General features: G+C 44.3%; 1 protein-coding gene across 4 annotated transcripts; it reads right to left on the bottom strand.

The window, feature by feature from the left end:
• Nucleotides 1-165: 165 nt before the first annotated feature.
• On the bottom strand, nt 166-27809 carry CCDC68 (coiled-coil domain containing 68). Of its 4 annotated transcripts, none has more exons than XM_079995061.1 (12): nt 27685-27809; nt 22159-22269; nt 18096-18238; nt 17115-17201; nt 13991-14128; nt 10019-10144; nt 9411-9539; nt 6789-6871; nt 6149-6254; nt 4580-4663; nt 3104-3180; nt 166-574 (listed from the first exon to the last, which is right to left on the bottom strand). In XM_079995061.1, the coding sequence occupies exons 2-12, from the start codon at nt 22175-22177 to the stop codon at nt 526-528; spliced, it is 1041 nt and encodes a 346-aa protein (XP_079851187.1). In that variant the 5' UTR covers nt 22178-22269; nt 27685-27809; the 3' UTR covers nt 166-525. The 4 variants fall into 4 exon arrangements, with proteins under 4 accessions (XP_079851187.1, XP_079851186.1, XP_079851189.1 ...); XM_079995060.1 differs by having other exon boundaries at nt 27680-27752; XM_079995063.1 differs by lacking the exon at nt 27685-27809 and adding an exon at nt 27539-27644.
• Between the last annotated feature and the right edge of the window lie 165 nt (nt 27810-27974).

Genomic DNA, 27974 nt, shown 5'->3' with positions numbered 1-27974 from the left:
TTAGGATCCACCCTATTTTTGGGATGGCAAGTTGTTTTAAACCGTTTTTGTGGTGCATGCTAAATTGTTGCAACCCACCCTGGTACTTCAAGGTGAAGGGCATGCAATAACCTTCTTCCTCTTCCTAGTGAGGATCAGCTTCATCAGACCTCCATGCAGCATGAATAATGTTCTGAAATTTATTCTGCATGAGTTAATGAGTCAAGGCAGTGAACATTCATCACTGGTGGGGAATAGCCACAGAGCTACAGTCAATAAATAAATAAATAAGAAGCTGCCCAGTCTCCCCTGAAGCTCCCCCTCCACATCTGACTCCACTTCTTTCATTGGACAGCCATCCTGTGGTTCCATCTGCATTGACATAAGACCAAACATGATGTGATGGATGGAGGGCGGAGGTTGGGTAGACTTTTCTCTCTCTCCTATGCATCATATTTTGAAGAGTAATCCATGAAATGAAGTCAACAAAACTGGGATCCTTCTGGTGGATCTGCAAAAAAATGGCCTGTGTTTCCTGGAGATGCTTCACTTATGGCGTCTGGAAATCATGGTGTATGGTGTACTTCCGTCAAGCCTGGTGAAGAAGAAGATTACAGGTGAGCCATACATCCAGCTACAGGTAAAACATAACTTTGTGCAAATGAATCCTGTGCCAGTACTCTGCAGTGAGTCAATAGCTTAAGAATAGCCTTAAGAACTGCCGTCATCATGCTGTATAGAATAGATCAATGGTCCATCTAATTCAATCGACTGCTTACCAAGATGGTCCAGCTTCATCCCCCAGGGAGATTTGCTAGTACAACCCAACTGAACTATCTACCTGCTCCAGCATCTTGTAATAATTTGATAGCTCAGTTGGTTAGAGTGTGGTCCCGATTAACATCAAGGTTGCAGGTCTGATCCCCGTAGCAGAGGGTTGGACTAGATGAGCCTCGGGGTCCCTTCCAACTCTGATTGTGTAATCAGTTGTGAATACTCTCTTTGAAAATGGAAGCTGAATCTAGTTTTTGTGGACAGTAGTTATTAGAACTATCTGGAGAGAGAACTTGCCCAACTACATTCATTTTTCAAGGCAAGCCAACCATACCTGAACGTGACATTCTGAAAGTGAATTTCTGGGCCAGTATTATGGGGAACATGTGGCCTTCCAAATGTTGGACTCCAACTCCCAGCATCTCCAGACAGCCTGGTCAATGGTCAAGAATGATGGGAGCTGTAGCCCACCAACATCTGGAGGGTCACAGCTTCCCCACTCCTGCATTGTAGCTTTGAGGAACCTTTAGACGTATGCAAGTGACTGGAGAGTAAAGGCACGCTCAATAATGCCTCCCACCATTTCTAGCACAGGAGTTAAGAGACTGAAGAGCAAGTAAGCAAGATCTGATTCAGATCTCACATCTCCTCTAAGCTCAATGGGTGGCTTTATGGAACCCGCTCTTATCTTAGCCTTTGGGCATCTTCTGCAATATGCAGGCATCAGAGGATTGTTGTAACCATTACTGAGATAAAGACATGCCTTGAATATTTGCAAACTGTCCATAAATGTGAAATGCTACTAGGTAGTAGGTCTGCCCTGGAACCATCTAAAACTGTTGCACATGTTGTGAAATATTCTGTTCTCTGCAGCTACATTCAGATGTAACACCAGATCGTGGCTGGGCATTGAATCTGAATCAAGTTCAATCTAGCACCTCAGTTGGAGCTGGGAGAGGCCCCAGGTCTGAAATTCTGGAGAGCTGCCGACAGTCAATGCAGACCAGGGATGGGGAACCTGTAGCCCCCTCAGATGTTGTTGGACTCTTTCTCCCATGATTCCCAGCCAGCACAGGCAATGACCAGGGATGATGGGAGTTGTGGTCCAGCAACATCCAGAGGGTCACAGATTCTCCATTCTTAGTACTGAGCTAGTTTGACTCAGTAGAAGGCAAGTTCCTACATCCCTGCTGGTACTTAGAATTTGAAGTAGAGTACAGGCAGCCAAGGACAGAAATCTCATGCCAGCATTCCCCATTATTCTCTTTAGCCTTGTTCTTAGAAGCCAATCTCTCTCCCTGCCTTCCAGAAAGCAGAGCAGATGGACTGCTTATTAATAACCGAGGAGAGCAAACCAAGTGGCTGGCCTGTAATAGACACCCACATGCTCTGCATCAGTCAGAACAGAAGGATGGGCAAGACGCAGTCCTTTCGATGGACCTCGGATGAACTAACAACAGATCGCAAGGCAAGAGCTGGCATCTTCTTCAGCAGAGAAAGCCACCAATCAGCAACCGAAAAGCTGTGGTGAATTTGCACACAACATCCATCAGCATGGCGGGCCTCTCACACACATTCATTTCTACCTGCCCTTTTGAAATTGAATCAAGAGTTCATGCGGCTTCAATGGCAGCCTGCAGGCAATTTCACATGTGTTTTGTTCGGATGGCTTGACCGAAGAGCACATCATGCCAAAATGGCACTGAGGAAAACACCCTTCCTCCAATAGCTGGCCGAGGCCAATAAGCAGTGGGGTTTGCAGAGTTCCTATGCGGAGTAACAGACTGTCTGAGTTTGGACTGTGACAGCAAACAAATGTTATCAGCTGCCTTTTAAAGATCTTGCCACTTTGTGAAGAAAAACGTCCCTTGGTATCTAGGCTATGAATTGCTTCCTCACTTAATAGGTTGCCAGCCGGAATAGAGCACAAAACACCAGATAGTTTCAATTTTGCATTCTGCCCGAGCAGCTAGCTCCATTGCTGCTCACAATGAATTTGACCCCTGGTACATCTAGCTTGAGGGACGCATGTGGCGCTCCAGTTGTCATTGGACTGGAACACCCATCATTCTTGACCATTGACCATATTGGCTGGCACTGATTTTCTGTGGTGAGGGGTCTCTGCAGTGCCAGAAACGAAACATGATGTAGGGGATGCTCGATGCCACATGTTTTCTTTTACATTATTTTTTCCATCCTTTCTAAAAGCTCAGAAATTCACGACCAGGAGAGAGATGTGGGGAGGGGAACTGAGGTGATCCCAACACACTGCTGCTTAAATATCCAAACAAAAAGCAATTGCATAACAAGAAAACTGCTGGATTGCTATTTTTTTAAAAAAATGTCTTACTTTGCTGAAACAGCTTTAGAGGCCTTCGGTCTTGACTGGCTGGAATAGAATTCCACTTTGTACTTTAGTTCTTTGTTCTGGAAGTGGGAGGTAAGAATACACATAGTTTATTTCATCCGAGCGCAAAATATTAAGCTAAGTCAGGTAGAGCAGAGGTCAACCTCATTTATCTAAATGGTAGTGAAAACTTTCAACTAGACAATAAGCTTGGTTAAATGATAATAATAATTTTATTTATTAAATTTCTATACAGTGGTACCTCGTGTCGCGTAACCTCCAGGTTATAGAATCTTCGGGTTACGGCCGCAGCAAACCTGGAAGTGTATATTTCCAGGTTTTGCTTCGCATGCATGCGCAGAAGTGCTCTGCGCATTACACGCGTGCGCAGAAGGGTGCCTCCGGTTACGAAGTTTTTGGGATACGGCCGGGCCTCCAGAACGGATCCCGTTCGTAACCGGAGGTACCACTGTACTGCCCTACATCTGAGGATCACAGGGAAGTTTACAATATAAAAATACAGAAATCCATAGCATGGCAACAAATGAAAACAACACCCTCCACAGTTTGAAAGGCCATAGATTGTTTAATTAGCCAAAAGCCTGGGAGAAGGGGAATGCTTTTGCCTAGAGCCTAAAGATGTGTAACAAAGGCACCAGGCAAGCATCTCAGGGAAGAGCATTTTGCATAGTGTTAACAACGAAATGGAGTGCTACCAGGAAGGAGGAAATTCTGATTGTAGGAACTGTTAAGCTTCAGTAACGCTCCAGCACCCCTGCAATATTTGAGATGCTACAAACCCAGTTAGAGGAACAAAGAGCTGGACCATCTGTTTGCCTATAGCAAAACTCTTAAAACTCCACTGATTCAGAATTTCATGTACAGTGGTACCTCGGGTTACATACGCTTCAGGTTACATATGCTTCAGGTTACAGACTCCGCTAACCCAGAAATAGTGCTTCAGGTTAAGAACTTTGCTTCAGGATAAGAACAGAAATCGTGCTCTGACGGTGCGGCGGCAGCGGGAGGCCCCATTAGCTAAAGTGGTGCTTCAGGTTAAGACAAAAAAAATTCCTTCCAGTAGCACCTTAAAGACCAACTAAGTTAGTATTTGGTATGAGCTTTCGTGTGCATGCACACTTCTTCAGATACACAGGTTAAGAACAGTTTCAGGTTAAGTACGGACCTCCGGAACAAATTAAGTACTTAACCCAAGGTACCATTGTACTATAGAAACCCAGGAAAGTTTAACACAGCTTTTTGCACCAATGTGCTAATTTACCAGTTGCTCTGAGCTTTCTCTACAAGGGAGCATCAAAAATACAGTTCCACTGCAATGGTTTGAAGTTCCACTGTTCAAAATTACTTGGCCTGCTTAATGAGGAGAACCGCTCTCAGTTGTGCAAGAAAAAGCAACTGTAGATTTGTAGAATGGGGGCCACAACATTACCATAAACTCACACACAGTAATTTCTTTACCTTTGCTTGGAGTATCTCAATCTTTTCTTTCAGCCCTTCTATTCTTTCATCTTGATGTTTCAGTTCGTTGTTCAGTTCTTCAATCTAAAAAGAAAAGAAAATTGGAGAAATACAATTAGTAACAAAACATACCGGATGCAGTTTTGTTATATCACATCCACAGAGCTATGAGAGTTTGCACGTCACTTTAAACCACATATATACTTAAAGTTTAAACCATAGTTAAACTTGGTTCAAGGAAAGGCTCTGTCAAACCATGGCTTAGTTCCCAGCAGCATAGCAGCAGGAGCAGAGAAGGACCAAAGTGCCCAGGATTTTAGCAAGCGTGCATCAGCACACTACACACACTAATATTAACTATGGTTTAAAGTGATGTGCGAATGAAGCACTGTTTTGTGGTTCCTCACTTCTATGAGTATATGACTGGGGTAGATTTCTACACTGTCAGCTTTCTTAAGAGTAGAGAGTACGTGACATGAGTACTTGTAGGGTTGTGTTGTCTTTGCAATATGTGCAATATTTGAATGTAGATTTAAATACATTTGGCTGAGTTTCCACCAGTGTAATCCAATGACCCCTTATTTTTCCTCTGCTCCAAATACAGCTAAACTAAATGTGGACTCTGTACGGCAATTAGAACCACAAGCTAGCCGTTCCGTGCTTTTAAATGTGTCGTTGTAACATTAAAATATATAGGCTGTCAGAAACTGTGTTTGTGGGAGGGGGTGTTATTGGTCTGCTTTTGATTTTGTTCTTGCTTTTATTAGGTATTTTATGTTTTCATTTTGTATTGTTATGTTGTGAACCACCCTGTATTATTCAGATGGAGGGCAGCATACAAATTTAATAAATACATTAATTAAGAAGACGACGGCAGTGATGACTAAGGGCATTTTGAGCAACGGGGATTGGGCCAGTGCCATCAATTGTCTTCACAGCAAATAGATCCATGCTTGCCAGCCAGCTGAAAAACTCAGACTTCACTGGCTATAATCAAAGTGACAAAATGTTCCTCTCCAGACCTCATCTAAACAGATAGAGTACATTCAAGTAGCCACCAGCTATCAAAAACAATCAAACTCCATTTAAGCAAGCCTTTCTTAGTGCTGAGATAAATGCAGTCTTCTTGGCCATGGTGACCTATTGGCCAAACTAAGTTAAATAAAAATCTGGAATGAACGGTTTCTGCAAGTCTTCCCAAGTAAACAGGAAGTGATATTGTTCTTTGACAAATCAAAGATGTGGGATCCTCCGCAACAAAATGTACATACCCCTCAAAGGGATACTCCATTCCTTCGCCCCTCTGTTGTGGTTTTCTATTGTCCCCCAACAGTCAGCCAGCATTCCATGGCCAGCGAGAATCCTCATTTCTCACTGGGGGGATTTTCCCCTATGAGAAAGGTCCCCCCCACAAAAATATTTTTTGTTCACCTGCAAACCTTGAGGATTCTCCAGATCCATCAATATTTCCCACTTTTGTGTGTGTATTTTGTTGTGTTGGTTTAGCTGCCTAGAGATCCACACCCGGAGGACCAGTTTGCTACCAGGGTATGATTAGAAGGCTCTAACCTGTTGGATCACACCGTGTAAGCTTTGGTGCTGCGAATGGATCATGTGCTCCAAGTGGCTAATTTGCTCCTGAAGTGTCGAGATCTCTGTCTGAACTTTCACACAGCTGGTAGAGAGAAGAAGGGAAAGTAAGGGCGGTTTGCATGTTGGAAAATCACTACAGGGTAGAAAACTGAAGGTTAGCAAAATCTTCATGAACATTATGGCTAGGAATCACAAAGTGAGATGGGTGCTGTTACGTTCAGGTCTTGCTTGTGAGCTTCCCATAAGCAGGGCTTTTTTTCAGCTGGAACTTGCTAGAACTCAGTTCCGGCATCTCTCCAGTGGGCACCATTGCCATTATAAGAGATGGAGGTATTCATGGCGAGTTCCAGCACCTCCTTTTTTAGAAAAATAGCACTACCCTTAATCATCTTCTTGGCCACTCTGAGCACAGGATCCTGGACTGTGACGAGCCTTTGGCCTCATCCAGCAGGTCTCTCCTTGTGTTTTTATAGATGCCTGGCCTATTTTTAGGCAAGGGCCCAACAGGCACAAAATATAATGTTTCACTATTATTGCAAAGTTTGTACTGTCTTTGCTATTCAAAAGCTAAAGAAATGCTCATAGAAGGGGTTTGTTTTTTAAGTCATGTGCAAACCTTGAGGTATCTTCAGCGTTCGACATCATCTCATGTAGTTTCTTCTTTAAACGACGTTTTTTTTCTTTCAGTGTTTTCTTCTCCTAGGAAACAGCAAAGTCACAAGGCTCTCACACTCGAGGCAATATTGTGTGTTTTTTATGAATAAAGAAGTTTCAGGGTTTCTAAGAACGGAAGGTTGTCAAAGCTTTAATCACTTTGCATTTCCTATTTCTGCTTTCATTTTATGTAATGGTCGGAATTCAACTGCAGCATAATGCAGCAAGCCCCCTCCCCCAAAATGCTGAGAATTATTGCAGAAGATCTGCTCAGGGCTACACATATGAACTGAGTCAGCAACTAAAGGCATAATGACTCTGTACATATGCCTCTAGCTAGATCCGAATGAACCACCTGCTTAGCACATAACACTAACCCAAGGTTTATTAAAAGATGGCTTGGATATATGTTCGAACCCAGCCCAGCAGGTCGACTATGGTTAAGAGTCACTTGCATGCACACAAAAGCTTATACCAAGAAAAAACTTAGTTGGTTTCTAAGGTGCTACTGGACATTTTATTATTTTTTTATATATTTCGACTGTGTCAGACCAACACGGCTGCCTACCTGAATCTAGAGCCATGGAAGGCACCTTGTTGAGCCGCATGAAATGGAAGTCCATCAACCTCACAAAGAAACTTGCACAAGTACAGACTGATATCTCTTTCTGACTAAATGCAAGAACCTGGACATTATACCTAAGGGTCTTAGAATTACGAACCCTCTACAATCCACCTAGCCTACTGAATATGCAATGAAACTATGCCATACTTTCTCCAGGTATCTGAAAAAGTGTGCATGCACATGAAAGCTTATACCAAGAACAAACTTAATTGATCTCTAAGGTGCTACCTTAGAGATAGCATGGGATGAAGGAGCCATCATCCCAAACATTCAGCGGCAAAATAGAGTGTCTTGCAGGGAGAGTTCTATTGTAAGAAGTTAGGGTGTAAATGAAATAAATACACAATAAATATGAAGAAAGAAATATATGCTGGGCTGTTACCTCGCTCAGCAAATCTCTCCTAGCAGTTGCAAAGCAGGGAAGATTAGCTGAATGAGATTATTACCAGCAGAAAGACCACCTGACGACTTCATAATAGGCTCGCCAGTTTTCCTCTACTATTTTCCATTGGGAAGAAGCCTTCAGAACTGTAGCAAAGCACTACACATTTAATTATTTCACATTTAAAAGTCTTCTCAATCTGACTCCTTGGCTGAGACTCTATTAATGGAATGTGATCCCATTGACTTCCAAGTTAATAACAGAACAGATGGCGATGCTTGGATTTTAAGTAATATGTTCGTAGCAATCACTTCTCATTGCTAATCACTATTTACTATGAAGGAGGTGGTGATTGTTCGCTGGCAGTGCTGGAAGGATTCTGCAAAAGGACTTTGCCAGTGTGCTTGAACGATGACAAAGAATGAGAATGGTAGGCGTTTGTAAGCTCCAAAGCTCTCTCATAAATGAGCTTCTTTCTACTAATTACCAATGGAGCAGCAAGATTTTTTAAAAAGCAAATTAAAGGCTCCTATTTGCACCCTTGTTAGAAAACAGATTCTCAGCCCTCACACAGCATTCCCCATTGTAGAGCACCTGCAGACACAAGCTGAGGGCTGTGCAAGAATCCTCCCACAACCGGGAAACTTGCAAATATTTGTAGTTTTCCATTTCGGTTGCGAAAATTGCATATTCACTGGTGCAGAGAAATATATTTAACAGGCAGAGAACAATAATCAGATTCTTAGGGGGGGAAACACACACACAACCCCTTTCCCCAGCAATAGCTTGTCCAACCTGCTGTGCTCAATTAAAAGTATTAATAATATAAATGTAATCCTCAAGCAACAATCTACAGCTTTACTGGTTAAAAGGCAAACAGCTGCACATGCACCTTTAGTTAATAGGAAAATGTACATCCAGAACAGAGGTGGGGAACCTGAAGCTTAACTCTGACTCCTATCATTCCTGATATACTTTTTAGTCATTTTTAACTCTAACACTTGTTGTTGTTGTTTTCATTATTTACATTTACATACCACCTTAATCTTCCAAGGATCTCGAGGTGTTGCAAATTGTTCTCCTCCTCTTTCATCCTTACAAAAAACCCTGTGAGGTAGATTAGGCTAAGAGATGGTGACTGGCCCATGGTCACCCAGTGAGCTTTGGGGTTTAAATTGTTTTAGAATGCTTAAAAAAATTAAAAGTATGTGTGTTTGCCTCCTGAGGATCACCTTGCAGAGGAAGGTTGGGATATGAATTCAATCAATGAAATTATTTATCCTGTTTCTGTGTTGTCCTCTGTTCTTGTCACAGTAGCAGCTAGTCACGCTGGGAGAGGGAAGGGCCATTCATTGCTACTTTTCTGCCTTGCATGATTTCATCAAGCACTACTCACATGCTTTCAGTCCAAAAAGTTGGGGGGGGGGGTTGTATGTTTGTTTTTTCGGAAGCTAGGACTCCTAAGAAACTTCTAATACCAGTTACATGTTTTGAAGGGATTGTGGTGGTGGTAGGATTTGTCTGTGCTCTTGCAGAATGAGCAGCCTGCACACATAACTGATGAAACAGAATCTCACCTCTTCCATCCTTTGCACCCGTTTCTCCAGTTCTTCAATCTGGACGTACTTCTCATGCAGTTGCACGTTCAGCTGACTGAGGTGGTCCGTGCTTTGCTGCAACTTTTGTTCTTGCTCTAGCTTGCGGGCCTGCGGTACGAGAGGAGGAAGTGATGCTCAGAGGTCCACAGGCAACCAACTTCAGTTCGTTTCACACATTACAATCAACCACAGCTAATGGTTTGCTTTGAAAGCAACCATCTGTGCAGTTTTGCTCATCTCCAGGGCAAACGAACCGCAATATCTGGCTTAGTGTTATGTCCGAATTGGGAATCCTGGTATGTTTTGCTTGAACAAAGTGCGATAGGTAAGCCAAGAGCAAACTTTGGTTACAAATCACAGTTGGTTGGGCATTAAACAACGACGATCCCTGGTTCTGAACAACACCCAGGCCTCGCCCACACTTCCACTTGTCTGGTATTTTCTAGTTTTGCCTTTGACCTGCTGCTTTCTCCAGAAAACCTGCTCTTTAGTGCTAAATCTGAACTCATGGGTGCTGTGCTACCAACTCCTTTCTCACTACCTATTCAAAGCAGCTGGCAGTCACTGATGACCATGCAAGATCATACCTTCATTACGTGTATAGCCCCTTCGTGCCTTTTCTTGAGCTCTTCCGAGCGCTTGTTGTAGTCCTCCTGGAGTTTATGCGACATGTTCTTCATAGACTCTACACCTGCTGCTCTCAAAGCGTCAAGCTGGAGACGACCAATATACACAAATTATTCATCTAGGATGTTGTTGATCATCCAGTTCCAACAAGTTGGGGTGGGTGGCAGTAGTTTAAAATAGATGCATGTGTAAAATGGGTATATTAAGATGAAACAAGCAAGCAAAACCCCTGTAATATTCCAAACCATTGCTAGAAAGCATACCAGGTTAAAACACTGCCTTAAAAATCAAAGGAAAGGGGGATTTGAAACTTGCTTTCTGTGGTTATGTGATCAAGTGCCCCATGATGAACATGGTCACCCAGCTGATTCTGTTATGTTGTTACCTGCCTCAAACCTCCTGCCACAAGTTGGGTATCTGGACACGTCTTGGGAAAATGGCCTCACAGGCCGAATTTGGTACATGGGCTGGAGCTTCTCCACCTCTGCTGTGTCTCATCTGTGAGGGACTCTGGGTTTTCTTTGTTTCCCAAGGCACCTTAGTCCTTTGCATGGGCATGGAACAGATGGGAAACTGTATTTCTGTTCAGGCATTTGCCTGAAAACATGCTGAGGGAAGAATATTGGAGCAGGAACACTGTGAACGCAAGAGGCCTGCCTCAGTTCCAGGTGATCCCCCACCCCTCTGGCAGGACAACCCACTTCTGTTCAGGAGGCCACTCTCAAATTTTGGAACAGGTCTTTTGAGGATACTGGGGGAGGGAAGGGAAAGATCAGTTGCATGAGCTGCCTTAACCTCATGCAACCATTGGATACAACTTAGTATCTTAGGAAAGTGTTTCTCCTAGAGGACAGCATCAGATCCTTTGCCATCTCTGCTTAGCACCTGGAAGCTTAAAGGTATTCTTAGGTACAATAGTTGGCTACCACCACCAGGTGGCAGCCAAAGTGGAAGAGAGACAATAGGAAGAGAGTCTACACTCCTATATTCATCTAGACTAGGGTTGCCATATTTCAAAAAGTAAAAACCAGGACACTCCCAAAAATATTTATTTATTTTTTTTTTTAAGGAAACCACCTTTTGGAAATTCCCCCCGAATGTCAAATCCGCCTTTGAAATTCTGGTAATGTCAGGGAAAGTCTGGACATATGGCAGCCCTAATCTAGACAACTGAAACTTCTTGTTAACATTCTCTCTGTGTGGGTGTGTGGGTGTGTGTGTGTGCACGAACACACATGCACACTCATGCACACCCACAGACTGTTGTGCACACATCCATCTCTGCATATACAGTGGTGCCCCGCAAGACGAATGCCTCGCAAGACGGAAAACCCGCTAGACGAAAGAGTTTTCCGTCTTTTGAGGTGCTTCGCAAGACGAATTTCCCTATGGGCTTGCTTCGCAAGACGAAAACATCTTGCGAGTTTTTCCGACTCCCCCCCCCCTTTTTCTAAGCCGCTAAGCCGCTTATCCGCTAAAAGCCGCTAAGCCGCTAATAGCGCTAATCCGCTAAGCCGCTAATGGGCTTGCTTCGCAAGACGGAAAAACCACTAGAGAAAGAGAATCGCGGAACGAATTCTTTTCGTCTTGCGAGGCACCACTGTATGTGCATGCAGGCTGCTCTTGAAGAGCAGCTGACTCAAAATGTGGCAAGCATACTTTAAATTGCAACAAAATGGATAAAATATCCAAGTATGTATTATTAGTTGCCTCTGCAGGCAGCTATGGAGTATGGAGACTAACTGAGAGGGCGAGGCTGGGCAGGAGAGGGTAATTGTTGTCATGGTGGGAAATTTAGACTGCCTTGATTTTTATTTTTATTTTTTACCTTCCTCCCACGTAATACTCTCTTGGTTGTACAGCTGCTTTGACTCCCTGCCCTCCCCATTCACCTTAAATTCATCTGTTCTGCTCTGCAGAAAGCCCAGGCTGTCCAGTAAACTCAGGAAAGACTTGTTCAATTGCATCTGGTGGTTGCCAAGCAACTAGGAAGAGTGTGCCCACCTTCCTCCCAGACCTGCTATTAAAAAACAGCTGGGGCTTTAAGTTAAAAGGGTGGCAACACTAGCATTGGTTTGGGGGTGGGGGTGCCAAGCAAGCAAGCTTTCAAAAGCCCAGTCCCTACCGTGTGTTTACTTCTAATATTTTGCAGGCATGTCCATTATGCTCCACAGCAATCTTGAGTTTCAACACAGAGCCTCACACTTGGCTCCAGACACCGCCAAGCTAACGCAAAGCACACCATTCCTTGCACATTCAAGGCCAGGAGCCAGTAGCTTATGCGAACTCTTGATGGGGTTGCTTCCACTACCGTCCATGAGAACATGAGACAAGCCCATTCTGGCCCATCAAAGGCCCATCTCGTCCAACATTTTGTTCTCACAGTGGCCAACCAGTGGCCAGATGTTCCTGGATCGTACCATTACAAACTGCCGTGGGGGTGAGGAAAAATCGCATGATTAAATGCTCACCCACAAGAAAAAAATGTAGATGTACCAGCATGTGCAAAACCAGCACACAAGAAAGGAGATTACGTACCTCGGTTTTGGTCTGCAAGTGCCACTTCCCCACTCCTCTTGGCAATGCTATCACTAAGTGAAGTCAGAGCATTTATGACCCTCCAGAAATCGTTCTTGGCAATGCCCCCCTCACCTTCTCACCCCATCCCCCAGATGTAGAAAGTGCCAACAATCTCTATCTATTGGCACTAGCTGAATTCTTTCATTTCTTTCCAGCATTTTTAATAAAATTAATAATAATAATAATAATAATAATAATAATAATAATAATAATAATAATAATATTTTTGTACCCTGCACATCTGACTGGGGTGGAATCTACACATATATTTAAAAAACACTGTGAAAATGCTTTAAAAAGTTGTTTTTTTTAAGAATATATATTGAATTTGTCATTAGCTCACCATCGCCATCTGGTGTCACATTTGTATAATGCACTTAAAACATTATATTTGCAGCTGAGTCCTAGGTTGCCCCAGCCACTCTGGCCAGCTTCCAACCAATATAAAAGCATAATAAAACATCAAACATAAAAAAATTCCTGATACAGGACTGCCTTCAGATGTCTTCTAAAAGTCAGATAGGTGTTCATTTCCTTGACATCTGATGGGAGGGCATTCCACAGGGCAGGTGCCACTACCGAGAAGACCCTCTGTCTGGTTCCCTGTAACCTCACTTCTCGCAGTGAGGGAACCACCAGAAGGCCCTTGGAGCTGGACCTCAGTGTATGATGTGGGTGGAGACGCTTCTTCAGGTACACAGGGCCAAGGCCATTTAAGGCTTTAAAGGTCAGCACCAACACTTTGTATTGTGCTCAGAATTGTACTGGGAGCCAGAGTAGATCCTTTAGGACTGGTGTTATATGGTCCCATCGGCGGCTCCCAGTCTCTAGACTAACTGCCACATTCTGGATTAGTTATAGTTTCTGAGTCACCTTCAAAGGTAGCCCCACATAGAGCACATTGCAGTAGTTCAAGCGGGACCCAGTATTACTATACATCTATATGAACTACACTCTGGCAAATGTACTATTTTGACTGCTTTGTTTATCCACCCCTTCTCTCTATTGTATTTTAAATTGTCCTTACACACCCTGAGATCATCCATGATGAAGTGTGGGATACAGATTCTAAGCAAACAAGTGAATCATTGGCCTCGAATGTTTCTTCCCATGGTCTAGCTTTTCATATGCAAGATGTATTTTACACCGCGAAGCATTCAAACGTGCAATCTCCCTGCCACAGTCTGAAGTGCTGTGCTCCAGAAACAGGTCTGACACTTCAGCTGTCTGCATATTCTAGTCTTCTCAATTTCAAAACCAACAAGGAACCAAAAATGTTTTGCAGAACTAAGCTGAAACATAAATGAGATTGTAGTCAAGGACACAGAAGTACTTATTTTACATGGACACACCTTGATCTTTAAAATTTCGTTTTCTTTATTCACACGTGACAGTTCCTGTTCTGCTTTGTTCGTCTTTTCCACTGTCTCCTTGTAGCTGGAGGAGAGGGCGTTGTGATCAGGTCGCAATTCAGATCCTTCAGAATATGGCTAATATGAAATCATGTTAATAATGGTCAAATTTCATTATTTCATTTCATTATCATTCTGCGGACTCATTCTGCTTCAGATTAATTGGATTCAGAATTAACATATGCTGTCGTTTTCACTTCGCATCTGCTTTGCTTCTACTGGTTATGGATGTGCATAAGCTCATATGTTTATTAAAGCACAACAACAACAAAGAGAACCTTAATGTGATTGCGCTAGTGCTTTGCGATTGTTTTCCAAACTGAGATTTAACCAAGGAACATATAAAGCCTGAGTGCTCCACTAACTATATATGTGTGTTTTGGAAAGTTGTTTGTTTGCCCACTATGCATTTGGGCACCTGGTAAGCTATCACGACCAAATAATGGTTCCTGAAATCAAGGAGCAAGTTTCTGTCTATCGTTGGATACAATTGGGCACCATTATGACTCAAGATGGCAGACTGCGTCTTTCAAAACTGCACAGCTGTTTACCACTGATTTCAAAGCTGCACTGATTTTTCTGCTTTCTTAGAGTTCCTGAACTGTGTCAGGTACAAGGCTGCTAGTAACCTATAAAGGGGGTGGAAGGAACTAAAAACTGTAGGGAAACTGCTCACATCCTGTGGTTTGAACAAAGTCGTGTTCATGCCCAATGCATCGTGCCACTCTGGACACAAAATGTCCAGAACACAAAAAGTCCAGAACCAAAATGTTTCGGAACCCCAAAATCCAAGGGAGTTGTTAGAACGTTTGTAAAGCCACTTCCGCCTTGCATAGGAGGTGGGATTGCGGGCGTCACGGCCCCTGTGCAATTAGGGGAATCCCCGGCCGCGTCACCCCTGGCCAGCCAATCGGCTGGCTCTGGGGGCGTGGCCTGCCCTATTTAACGCAGGCGCAGCCGGGGATCTCCCTCTTTTTCCGCCTACCAGCATACCACTCATCATCTGTAACCAATAAAGTTGTGGCCTTATTTAGCCCATTAACCTTAATAATTGTGTCATGTGTCTTTATTTCCACTGGGGGGGGACTCGCCACGCAAGTCACCCTAATTAACACAGAGAGGGTCACAACTCAGTAGGAGCATGTGCTTTGCAGGCCGAAGGTTCTAGGCTCAATTTTGGTTGGCATCCCTAGTTAAAAAGAAAGGATAGCAGTGTCTTCTGCTTGAGACCGAGGGGGAGCAGCTACAAGTCAGAATAAGCAATACTGGACCAGATGGGAAAGCCATCTGACCTTGTATACATCAGCTTCCTGTGATATTAACACGGAGGCAATTGGACAAGTAGCTTCTGGCAGACAGGCATCATTGGCATTCCTGCAAGCCAAAGGTTCTTGCACTGTCCTCATCTCCACATTGAAGTGAGACCCAAGAGTGTTTATAACACACACACACACACACACCCCATAACAATAAAAAACCATGTTCTATTTGCTCAGCTCCCTGGGGTTTCATATTTGAAAGCATTAGCACAACAGACCTGATAAATAACAGCTTTTGATTCCCCCAGGAAGATATTCTCTGCCTGCAAGATTAATTAGCGCTTGGAACTCTGCGTCAGGCAGCAAAGCCATTCTGCCTAGGCTTGCAGATCAGCGGCGGTAGACAGCGAAAAGCCACACGTAATTCCCTAACATTCTTGGTGAACATTCATCTTGCCATGTGCTCCGAAAGGTCCACGACCTCCTGGTTAACAAGCAGCCTGATCCTCTAGCATCAGCTTTTCGGGACAATTGGCAAGTCCTGCCATTTCAGAAACCTGCAGGGAAGATTCCTGAAAACACAGGAAGTTGACTTATACTGAATTGGACCATCGGTCCATCCAGCTCAGCCTTGTCTACACTGGTTGGCTGTGACTCTCCAAGGTTTCAGGCAGGGAGCCTCTCCTAGAAATAATGGAAGATGCTGGGGATGGACCTTGGGAACTTCTGCATGCAAGTCAGATGCTCTGCCAATGGCCCTTCCCATAGTGGCAGACTTCGGTCTTCAAAATTTCAGAGGTGTCCTGTGCAAGGGCAAAATTTGGCACCCCTGCCTGTCAATTTCCATTCTGCTCATTTCACTATGTTGCAAAGCCCCACAGTGCCCAGTGTGGCAGAACCAGCCGCGTTGCTCAAAATCTGCACAAGTTCTTGTGGGAGCCAAGAGTGGACATCATTCAGCAAGCACCTACAACAGGGGTGAGGATCTGATTCAGCCCTCTGGGCCAACCCTCCCAGGGCCACATGCCAGTGGCAGGCAGGGCTAGAGGCAAAAGTTAGTGGAGCAACAGGTGTGTCTCCCATGCAAGAGGCATTCGTATAAAGGAGCTGCTTGTCAGTGGAACAGACTCCCTTGAAAGGTGGTGGACTCTTCTTCCTTGGAGGAGGAGAAGAAGAGTTTGGATTTGATATCCCGCTTTATCACTACCCGAAGGAGTCTCAAAGCGGCTAACATTCTCTTTTCCCTTCCTACCCCACAACAAACACTCTGTGAGGTGAGTGGGGCTGAGAGACTTCAGAGAAGTGTGACTAGCCCATGGTCACCCAGCAGCTGTATGTGAAGGAGCGGAGACGTGAACATGGATCACCAGATTATGAGTCTACCGCTCTTAACCATTACACCACACTGGCTCTCAGTGAAGGTTTGTAAGCAGAGGTTGGATGGTCAACTATCATGCATGATCTAGTTGAAATCCCTGCATTGGAGGGGGCTGAATGGGATGATCCTTGGAGTTCCTTCCAATTCCTACAATTCTACGATTCTCTGTGTCTGTCCTTCAAGAGGTTTTACCAGAATTTACCAGCACATTCCAGCCAAGCGGAAGCATTCAAGGATGGCCAGTGAGCAATGTGGCCTGCAGTGGGAGGATAAACACAATGGCCAGACAAAGAAGCCTGGAGGGACACATCTGGAGCCCAGGCCTGAGGTTCCCCACCACTGCTCTGCAGAGAGGGCACACTGCAAGGTAACCAAACACAACGTAGCCCTTGAAATACACATTTTAAGCACAAAAAGTCTTCCAAACCTTTGAATCCAGCATGATGTTTCCAACACCATGACTTGAGTCATTTCTACACAGCAGAGGCTGAACTTTTGCTAGCGTCGACCTAATCTGCAAGAGGAAAGCAAAAGGAGTCACATCCTTGATGTTCTGTTCTTAGAAATCGAAGGCAGCAATCCTCTCTACATGCTTACCTGGTAGTAAAGCCCTATTTGGCACAATGGGGCTTACCTCTACGTAGACATGCATAGGATTGCACCATGGACCAAAAAGAAACGCAGTTCAAAAGTTTCACCAAACCTCATATACCATATCAAAAAGTGGCCTTAATATCATTTTTTTTAAGCTTCAGTTTTCTTTTTTGGATAGGGTTGCCATATTTCAAGAGGTAAAAATCTGGACACGAAAAGCTTTTGAGCTTTTTAAGGACAATCGCCCGATAGTCCCTCAGCTGCTACCCACACCAGAGGCAGAGCGAAAACCCATAATTCAAGACATTTGCTTTAAAATGTCAATTCATTTATAGCTATATCCAAATGGCAGAGCTCAGTGGTAGAGCTCAATGCCCAGCATCTACAATGAAATTCAAACAGGGCTGAGAGAGATCTATTCCCAGAGATCATGGACAGTCTCGTCCAGTCAAAGCGGTCCAGAATTCTGCTGCATTTGTGGCATGCTTGTGAGATATTCATGAGCATCTCGTTGGCCACTGTGAGAACAGAATGCTGGACTAGAAAGGCCTCTGGCCTGATTCAATAGGCTCTCCTTAAGTTCTTTATGTCCACAGACAGGCATTGTAGTCCAACAAGATCTGAGAAGCACCATGTTGGCTGCCCTTGAGCTAGCCTATCAGCTCTTGTCAGTCTGGTAAAAGGTCAGGGATAATGGACAAAGTAGCTCAACAATATCTGGAGAGAGCGCCACGTTGGCTACTTCAGGGCTAGATGGAAGAGCGCTGTGGCTCTGCATAAGGTAGCGTTAATACACTCATGTGAAACATCATACCTGTTTGATATATTCAGTTTCTTCAGTCACCTCAGATGCAGTGGATCCATACAGGAGAAAATTCCCCTCTGTGCCCCTGTCCTCTCTCAAAACATGGCGTGTCACCACTAGAGTGGTAGTCATTATCCGGGCTTTTGGGTGACCTGTATCCAAAGATCGCAAGCGCTGATTAAAAAGACTTATTAAACATGGCAATGGTTCAAACCAGTGGACTTAATAGGGACATGATGAAAAAATGGACATTGCAACAGGTAACCCTGGAAATCTGGGTACTTCAAAGTGAATCATGACGACGGTGGGTCACTGGGAGCTTATCATGCACCAATATAAGACATTAACCATGTTGACTCCCAAACTTCATGGGGGCTTTGACTTAAAAAAGTTTAATGGTTTAGGCTTAACATAGTCCAACGATACTCCTGGATCTTCCAAAGTAACTTGGGCTGGCTAACTGTATTCCAAGTTAGAAATGCAAAGATTCAGGCTGGAGCGTTTTCATCAGGCTTCCCCAGCCTGGTATCCTCTAGATCAGTGTTTCTCAACCTTTTTCCGACCATGGCCCCCTTCTGACCTTGTTTCCTTCCTGTGGCCCCCCTATCCTACCAGTCAAAAGGTAGCTATATTGTTTGTAAATAGAACATGTTTTATTTATAATTTTTATAACTATATACATTATATAATTCCACCTGTAGCCACCCTTGGAATATCCGGGGGGGGGGGGCTGATTAAGAAACACTGTTCTAGATCAGGGTCTCCAGCTGTTTTGGGACTACAGTTTCCATAATCCCTGACCACTGGTCCTGCTAGCTCGGGATGATGGGAAATCCAACAAGAGCTGAAGACCCAAGTTTGGGAAACCCTGCTCTAGATTATAGATCCTCTAGATTAGTTTTTTTTTTTTTTTAATCGTATGAACTGCCCTGAGATCTACAGCTAAAGGGCCGTACACAAATTTAATAAACAACAGCAGATTATCTGAACCTCCCTGGCCAGGCTGGCTGGAGTTTATTGATCTTAGAGTGGGAAGTTCATAGCGATCTTGCAGGTTTTCTTTTGTGCTATAGAACTGCTCAGTTATGTTACCTAGCTAACCTAGATTACACGCAAATCAGCCATGAACTCACTCCCTTTTATAACACTAGACTTGAGTCACAGAAACCAGTGGAGCCAATTGCTATTGCTTTATTCTGCCATGGTGGCCAGTGCCGGATTTACGTATAAGCTAAACAAGCTATAGTTTAGGGCTCCACTCTCTTGGGGGCCCCCAAAAAAATTAAAGGAAAAAATAACTGGATGTACTTTGATAAAATACATATTTTGCTATGTGAAATGGCTTTAGATACCTATTAGGTCCATAAATTACCATATAGCATATATTCAACACAAAAAACAGCAACAATTTGTTGTTGACAAAGGACAGCTGGACATCTAAAGGGCCCCATTACCTTCAGTAGCTTAGCACCTCATCAGTCCTAAATCTGGCCCCACATGTGGCCTGCTGATACGCACCCCCCCACCCCGCCCTCCCGGTTTTGGAGGTCTTTGAAACTATGCAAAGAAAACCAACACCATGCAAAGTTGTCTGCCAGAAGCAAAAGTGAAGCCTGTGCAGTGTGCAAAGATCAAGATCAGCAAACTTTTTTGAATTGCCATCAGCTCTCTGAAAAGGCTATCATCTCTTTTCAGGCTTTTGTGTTCATTCCATTTTTTATGTACATCCAGAAAACACATTAGAAAGCAACATGAATATGAAACGAGAAACAAAGACATCCTTTACCCTGACAGTGTGGATATGCACATTTTAAAGGACAACATCAAACATTTATATTTTGCAGGACAAGAATGCAATACATTTTTACAACACCATCTAACAGCAGGAGCATCTCCCAAGTTCGCTTCCTTACCAAAAAAAAAAAAAAAGATTACAGATCCCTAACAATATACACTTGCACACACACACAAATTCCCTGGCCACTGGTATTATATATAATATCTCAGCCAGGTGATGCTTAACTGGTGATGCCAGATAATGTCATGATGGGACATCAGAGGTGATGATATCATGTACACCCACAGGCAAGGTTACATGGGTCACCTTGAATGTCAGTGAAGGCAAATGAATGGGAGGAAAGTGAGGGCAGAGAAGGTTGCTACAGAGAAGACTGAACTCACACAAATGTTCAAGTAAAGGTAAAGGGACCCCTGACCATTAGGTCCAGTCGCAGACAACTCTGGGGTTGTAGCGCTCATCTAACTTTATTGGCCAAAGGAGCCAGCATAAAGCTTCCGGGTCATGTGGCCAGCATGACTAAGCCACTTCTGGTGAACCAGAGCAGCGCACGGAAACACTGTTTACCTTCCTGCCAGAGCAGTACCTACCGTATTTATCTACTTGCACTTTGACGGGCTTTCAAACTGCTAGGTTGGCAGGAGCAGGGGCCGAGCAACGGGAGCTCACCCAGTCACAGGGATTTGAACCGCCGACCTTCTGATCGGCAAGTCCTAGGCTCTGTGGTTTAACCCACAGTGCCACCCGCATCCCTAATGTTCAAGTAAGCCTAGTTTTTTTCTGATAATTTGTTTGATTGCATTGATTATCCCTATTTTAAAATGAAATGGAAATTAACGAACATCTGATGCAGCCCCAGTTTCTGCAGATAGCAGACTCTGTATTCAATGTGACCCGTGGTAGCAGCTTTGAAATCAAGTCTGCTCACAGAAGAGCATTAATATTAAGTTCAGATTTCTATGCACAGTGGAGGGGGGACCAATATTATCTTGGCTGGAAGGAAGAGAAAGAGGCAGAATTCTATTCCACATGCAGAATACTGGCTTGAACCGAATGGGAGCTGTCCCATGCCTTAACTCTTGATATCAGTGATGTTTGTGTGGTACAATGGTGACATCCAGTGTTTGATGAACAAATCTCATGCCTACATGTCTCTCTCTCAAATCCATCAGCATTGTAACCCTGACATGCTTGCCTGCTTTAAAATTTAAAATGGAATGTAACAGAGGAGGAGGAAGGGAGAGAGGGTCACATCACAGGGTTATGTGTATATTTACTAGACCATTGTGCAAATACAAGGTCTAAGGTCTGGCATGGATTTTGCCATCCTGAGAATTTTTTAAGCAATTTGCGAGCTGTGATGGAAGATGAGGAAAGCTGGAAAATATGTGGGCTAAGGGCTCTGCAACAGAAAGAGTGTGCAAAACACAGCAGGTGTTTGCAAAAGATGGTTTCGCATAAATCTCAGTTCCTCACCGAATCCTTTGCTGGGCACTCAGTGCTATGGCAGTTATGGCATGCAGCAGGTTGGGCCAGGCAGAGCAAGGGGTAGTAATTGGGTGAACAGATGTGGGTGGCAGGCAGTATGAGAGAGCGAGAGAAGCAGATGTAGGACAGCCAAATTTCCAGCTTTAAAGGGACAGTGCTCTGTTTGAAGGGTTGTCCATCTCATGACCAGTTTGAGGATAAAGAACCATGAAAAGGGAGAACAGCTGAGAGCAGCAGAAGTAACTGTATACAGTGGTACCTCGGGTTAAGAACTTAATTCGTTCGGGAGGTCTGTTCTTAACCTGGAACTGGTCTTAACCTGAAGCACCACTTTAGCTAATGGGGCCTCCTGCTGCCGCCGTGCTGCCAGAGCACCATTTCTGTTCTCATCCTGAAGCAAAGTTCTTAACCCGAGGTAATATTTCTGGGTTAGCGGAGTCTGTAACCTGAAGCGTATGTAACCCGAGGTACCACTGTATTGGCTTCATGACAGACCAGCTATTGTGACCTGGCAGACAAGAAGCAGGTGTGCATAACTATCTGCGTGAAAATCTGAAGTCTCTGACCCAATGGGCAGACCAACTTTGGTGATATGGAAGGTCATGTGACAGAAAGGTACCAGTGCTGGGCCAGTTATATAGGATGAGGACCCACATTTTTTGACCTCTAATGAGGTAGGTTTTCAAGTGTCTTCAAATTAGGCCATTTCTCCCTACCCAAATACCTCCCACTTTGCTTGAAGCCTAACAAGTTTTCATCCCCCCCAAAGTTAGTGTCATTACATACTTGTATTTGCACAGGTCATGTTGAAAGAGACGCTACAATTTCCTGAAGTGCTATTTGATTGTAGTTATCCTGTGAGCAAGAGTTCCAATAAATGTTGAGAGATGGAAGGAACTGAAAGGTAAAAAAAAGAGAGAGATGTGAGAAAAGGATGATAGTTAGACAACAGGGCCTCCTAGCTTGGGCCTCAACGCCACACAATTGCCCACCTTTGCACCAGATCTCTCATCTCTTTGGGATCATGATAAAACTACCTTAAACTATTTGTCTAACACATGATGGTCTATACAGCCTGTGTACTCCCCAGAAGTTGCTGGATTATCACTCCCATTTTTAACCTCCCAACATCTCTTTGAGATAGGTTTGCCTGAGAGATCTAGCAACTGACCCATGGTTGCCCTAGGAGCATCAAAGCTGAGTGCAGATTTGCACCTGGATCTCTCACCAGAACTTCTCCAGCACCAAAATCACTGCACCACACTGGCCTGAGTGAATTTGTGGCAGAAGATTTAAACCCTGGGCTTTCCCATTCATAGAGCAGATAGTTTTTTAGCCACTATGCTACACTAGCTTCCTATTAAAGGAAACAGCTCTACACATTGCAGATTCTCTTCCCGGAATGAGGCTTTGCCAGTGAGAGTGGCAACATGGCAATATCCAAGAATCATTGCAGTGACTCAAGTCCAAGGGTAAAGGCTGAAACATGGTCCAATCATCCTATGGGTGAACTGGCTTCTTTTATAGGGCAGAAGAGGATAGGGTGGGGGAAAAGATCCCAAAACCCAAGACAGCTGCTATTTAAAACACTAATCCAAGCCCAAATGCTGTCACCTACAAGCTCCAGGTACGTTTTCTTATCCCAGGATATTACTGTCGCCACCTGGGCACACCCTCCAGTTATCACACTTAATCAACAATTTTGTGTCCTCTTTAATGACGAACAAGAAGGCAACAGTCATAGAAGGTGTCATCAGAGTGGATGAGACCTGTCTTGTGTCTCTGGAACAATGAGTCACACGGCTGACACAAGATAGTATTTTGGGGTAATTCTGAATTTTTGCTCAACAACAAAACAGAACAGAAAGTGTATCGATGTGAAAAGAGCCACAGGTGAGCCTTGGGACTAGATGACTCTTGGGGTCCCTCCCAACTCTGTGATTCTGTGACTTAGGTGATTTTAGAAGAAGGACAGGCAACTTTAAAGGACATAATTCCTAACTCAAAACAAAAAAATTTTTTCCTTCCAGTAGCACCTTAAAGACCAACTAAGTTAGTTCTTGGTATGAGCTTTCGTGTGCATGCACACTTCTTCAGAAGAAGTGTGCATGCACACGAAAGCTCATACCAAGAACTAACTTAGTTGGTCTTTAAGGTGCTACTGGAAGGAAAAAAAAAATTGTTTTGACTATGGCAGACCAACATGGCTACCTATCTGTAAATGATGTTGTCCGGGTGTATGGGGCAGTAAAGTTGGCATCTGGGTTTATTGCAGGCTCTGGTGCCAGTGTCCGTGTTCAGTCCGTGATCTGAAGAAGTGTGCATGCACACGAAAGCTCATACCAAGAACTAACTTAGTTGGTCTTTAAGGTGCTACTGGAAGGGGAAAATTTTTTTTGTTTTGACTATGGCAGACCAACACAGCTACCTATCTGTAAATAATTCCTAACTGAGCTTTTATTTGGCAAGGCAGCATTTCTGAATTGCTATACCTCTGAATGGAGGAATGGCTGTTACCTTGACTTTCCAGGAAGATATGACTGACCAAAGTTGTAAAGAAAATGCTGGACCAACAACCGCTCCAAGGTAAATAACAACTGCAGCTGTAATGAATCTTTACTAGTTTTATACCATCCCCCACCAACAAAACAAATGGCCTCCCATTTGCAACCCAAGAAGAAAAGATTGAAAGATAACAATAGCAAGAGACAGGAAGGCATGCTGATAGGGTGGCCACAATGCATCTTCATCAACAACAAAAAGAGCACAAAAAGGATAAAAATTTTTTTTTTTAAAAAAAAGATGCACTTGTTAATTCACATGCATATAGTGAAATAATAATATTAAATGCACGTAATATGCAGCCATGCTGCTGCATTCCGTAGTACCTGCAGCTTCTGAACCAGCCTTAAGGGCAGCACCATATAGACTGCACTGCAATAATCCCATCTTGAGGTTATTGATGTATGAGTCTTCTTCTTTGGCAATCACTCGTAGCCGAGTAAGATTGTCTTCTGTTATGTACTAACCATGGATCCTAGAACAATAGGCAAGTAGGATCCTAGAATGCAACAATTGATTGGGTTGCAGGAGAAGCCTAATCAGGCTCCAGGAAGAAGTTAATCAGCCTATTAGGCTGGTAGGATTGTAGAATGCAACAACTGATTGGCCTGCAGGAAAAGACCAATCAGGCTCCAGGAGGGAAGCAGAATCAGCCAATCAGATGGGACTCATTGTGTAAATAATGTATATAAAGGCCTGAGGTTTTGGGGGAAATTCAATCACTGTTTTACAAGCTGCAATAAAGAGCATGAAATCACTACAGGACTCCGAGTATATTTCATCTTCCATAAACACAGTTTCAACAATGAGTCCGTAAGTGACTGTGGAGGCCAATTCTGGATCCACATGTCCTTCCACAGTGGGGACTGATTTCTGGGGGGTGGGGAATTGATCATGGTGTGGATTTGCCAAGCGTGCCTTCCTCTTAGCACGTTTCTCCCTTGCGTCCTGAGTTCGAGTGTCTTCAAAGTCCATGACACCTTTGGTAAATGCTGTTCTCCAACTGGAGTGCTCGCAGGCCAATGTTTCCCAGTTGCCAGTGTTTATACTACATTATAAGTAAAGGAGCATCTAGTCAGCTGCAGCCAATGTGCAAGTTTACCATCTCAGTGGGAACTAAGCTGCAGTTTATGCAGAGGAATGGCATTCCAAGAGAACAAGCAGAATATGCCCACATACTTGTCTAACCAAAAAGAAACCCCACCAACTCTTCATTTGAGTATTACTGATTGCTGGGCAAATGATACCAAGATTATCAATATAGACAAATTCATAAGTATAGAACTCATGGACAGCCAATGAAGCTGCATGTTAGAAGATTCAGGAAAGAGATAAGGAAGTTCTTCTAATGCATAATTATAAACTATGGAACTCACTCCCACAGACTACATCCCTTTGAACTCTCCTCCCTTCAAACTCATAGAATTGTAGAGTTGGAAGAAACTCTGAGGGTCATCCAGTTCAAGCCCATTCAATGCAGGAATCTCAACAACAACTACTCTAAAAGACTTCTGAAGCAAGTAATGGATGATGTGTCACCTATGGCACAACACAATGTAAAGAACATCGTTTGGGGGGCAAAAAAACCTGCAAGCATTCAGACTGTGCACAAGAATCAGCGACTGACCTTGCACACAAAAAGTTTTGTATTTGAGAAGCAACATGAGTATCAATGAGTGCAAAGCTGCATTTGGGGGTCAGGATTTACACAGCAGTTAGGACACCAGATCGAAACTCCGAAAAGCCATGAGCTTTGCTTCAACTGTCCTGGGGGATGATTCAGATGCTTAACGTTCCTTCACAGGAAGCAAGCAACTCCATGGATGGAAGGAACTAACACCAGACCCAGCACATTCGACTTTATGGAGACTGATTTGCATGGGCACAAAGAAACATTTTAAAACCAGCATGCAGGAAAGATTCCCTACAGTTGTGTCTGCATCTGGGTAAGTTGCTCCTTCCTTCATACACCTGTGTCCTTAGGACTCTTCCACAAGGAGCCTGGGTTGACCATGTGACTCATATCCAATGCAGGAATACATGACAGCTCTTTTAAGAAGAGAGAACCAGCCACGTTACTCTGGAGCTGAGTACTGTCACCATGGTTGTAACCATGTTGCCCGGACCTAACTTGTCCTGGGGCTCAGCCCCAACATCAGTTGTTTTTCTGCCAGCATCTCAACCTCATGCATTATTCATCTATTTCCATCCAATCTTTCCTCCAAGGAGCTCTTATACATGATCTGTTTTGTCATTACAACTTTGTGAAGTAGGTCAAGCAAAGAGACCCAAGGTTATCCAGTGAGCACACAGCATGAGTGGGATTCTGAACATGGGTCTCTTCAGTTTGCAGCCAACGCTCTAGCCATTACGCTACCCCAGTTTCCAATACGGAGTTGTACATGAGATGGTCTAGCATTGTCTACGCTGATTGAGAGAAAAACCTTCTGTACTTCTACCCAGAAGCTGTATTGTGTTCAGGGAGGCTGAACTCCCTGGAAAGTGTGCCCAGAATTGCATTCTAAGACCCCTTATGCCAAGGATTAAACCTGGAAGCTTCTAACATACACAGTAGGTCCTCTACCACGGAGCATGGCTCCTCTGTCTGAGCCAGTAATCCCTATTCAGTCACAAAGCTCACTAGGTGAACTTTAGGCTAATCGCTGCCTCTCACCCTAACCTACCTCACAAGTTTGTTGTGGGGATTAAATGAGATGGAGGAGAACCATGTCTGCCACCTTGAGCTCCATGGAGAAAAAGGTGAGATATAAATGAAATCAATCAGTCAATCATACATACATACACACTGAGATCACTATATAGAAATAATGTGAAAGGAGAATGGAGACAAGTACAGTGGTACCTCGGGTTAAGAACTTAATTTGTTTCGGAGGTCTGTTCTTAACCTGAAACTGTTCTTAACCTGAAGCACCACTTTAGCTCATGGGGCCTCCTGCTGCCGCTGTGTCGCCACTGCACGATTTCTGTTCTCCTCCTGAAGCAAAGTTCTTAACCCGAGGTAATATTTCTGGGTTAGCGGAGTCTGTAACCTGAAGCATATGTAACCTGAAGCATATGTAACCCGAGGTACCACAGTGCATTTCCCTCTGCGTTAAACAAAGGAACTTCAACTGGTGTCACTTCCAAACAGATTTCACCCACTCCACCCCCAATTTCCTCTTCTTCCCACCACTCCCCCCTCCACTAAAGTTAAGCAGCTCTCTGTCTCTCCAGTTGCTCAAATGAGCCCAGCTCCTCTGGCTTATAATTCAATGGCCACCGCAGCCACCGAAACCATTTAACTGAAACCACTGGCGTAAGGGGAGAGGCAAGCTTCCGAGACGCACAGAACTCTTCTCCCGAAAGCACAAGTTTCATCATGGCCCCTTTAGTCTGGAACTTCGCTCAGTCTCTGCGTCCGAAACAGGACACCATCTCCCGCTTTTCCCAACTAAATTATTAAGCGCAGAGAAGAGAAAGGAAGAAAATCTTTCAGCTTTGAGGCGGGTGGAGCAGGAGCAGCTCTTGCCTAATGGCCCGTCACGGAATTATCTCCAGGGAGAGGCAAGCCTTCCCAAAGTGGAAAATTCCCTCTCCAAAACACCCAGGCGTGTGTGGGCAACCCGACCCACAAGTTTTTCCTCCCTGGGGTGCTTCTCGGCTAAGGTGGATCCATCTTCGGGAGGAGGCTGGCGGGGGCGGGTGGGTACTCCATCCCTCCCGATTCTCTCCTGCTCCCTCTTACCTTACCCCAGTGCGTTATCTCCTCGTGTGCGCGCGCTCCACTCCGGGCAGCGATTCCCTCGGGTCTCCGCCGCTCTTGGCTCCTGCCGAGTCCCTGCCCGGCTCTTCCCAAACACCGACGGCGCTGGCTCCTCCCTGCCACCCGCCCCCGGGAGCAGGCGAACCTGGAAGCGGCGCAGTCTCTTCCACCAGGCGGATCGGAAGCAGCGCCGCGTCCACATGCCTTTCCAGCCTGTCAGCAGAAGCTCAGCACTTTCCCCCAGTCCTGGGGCTTGTTTGTTCTTTCTTGGGGGGTG

This window comes from Podarcis cretensis (assembly GCF_951804945.1).
Source record: "Podarcis cretensis genome assembly, chromosome: 11".
Classification (NCBI taxonomy): domain Eukaryota; kingdom Metazoa; phylum Chordata; class Lepidosauria; order Squamata; family Lacertidae; genus Podarcis; species Podarcis cretensis.
This window is presented reverse-complemented; position numbering and strand designations above follow the sequence as displayed.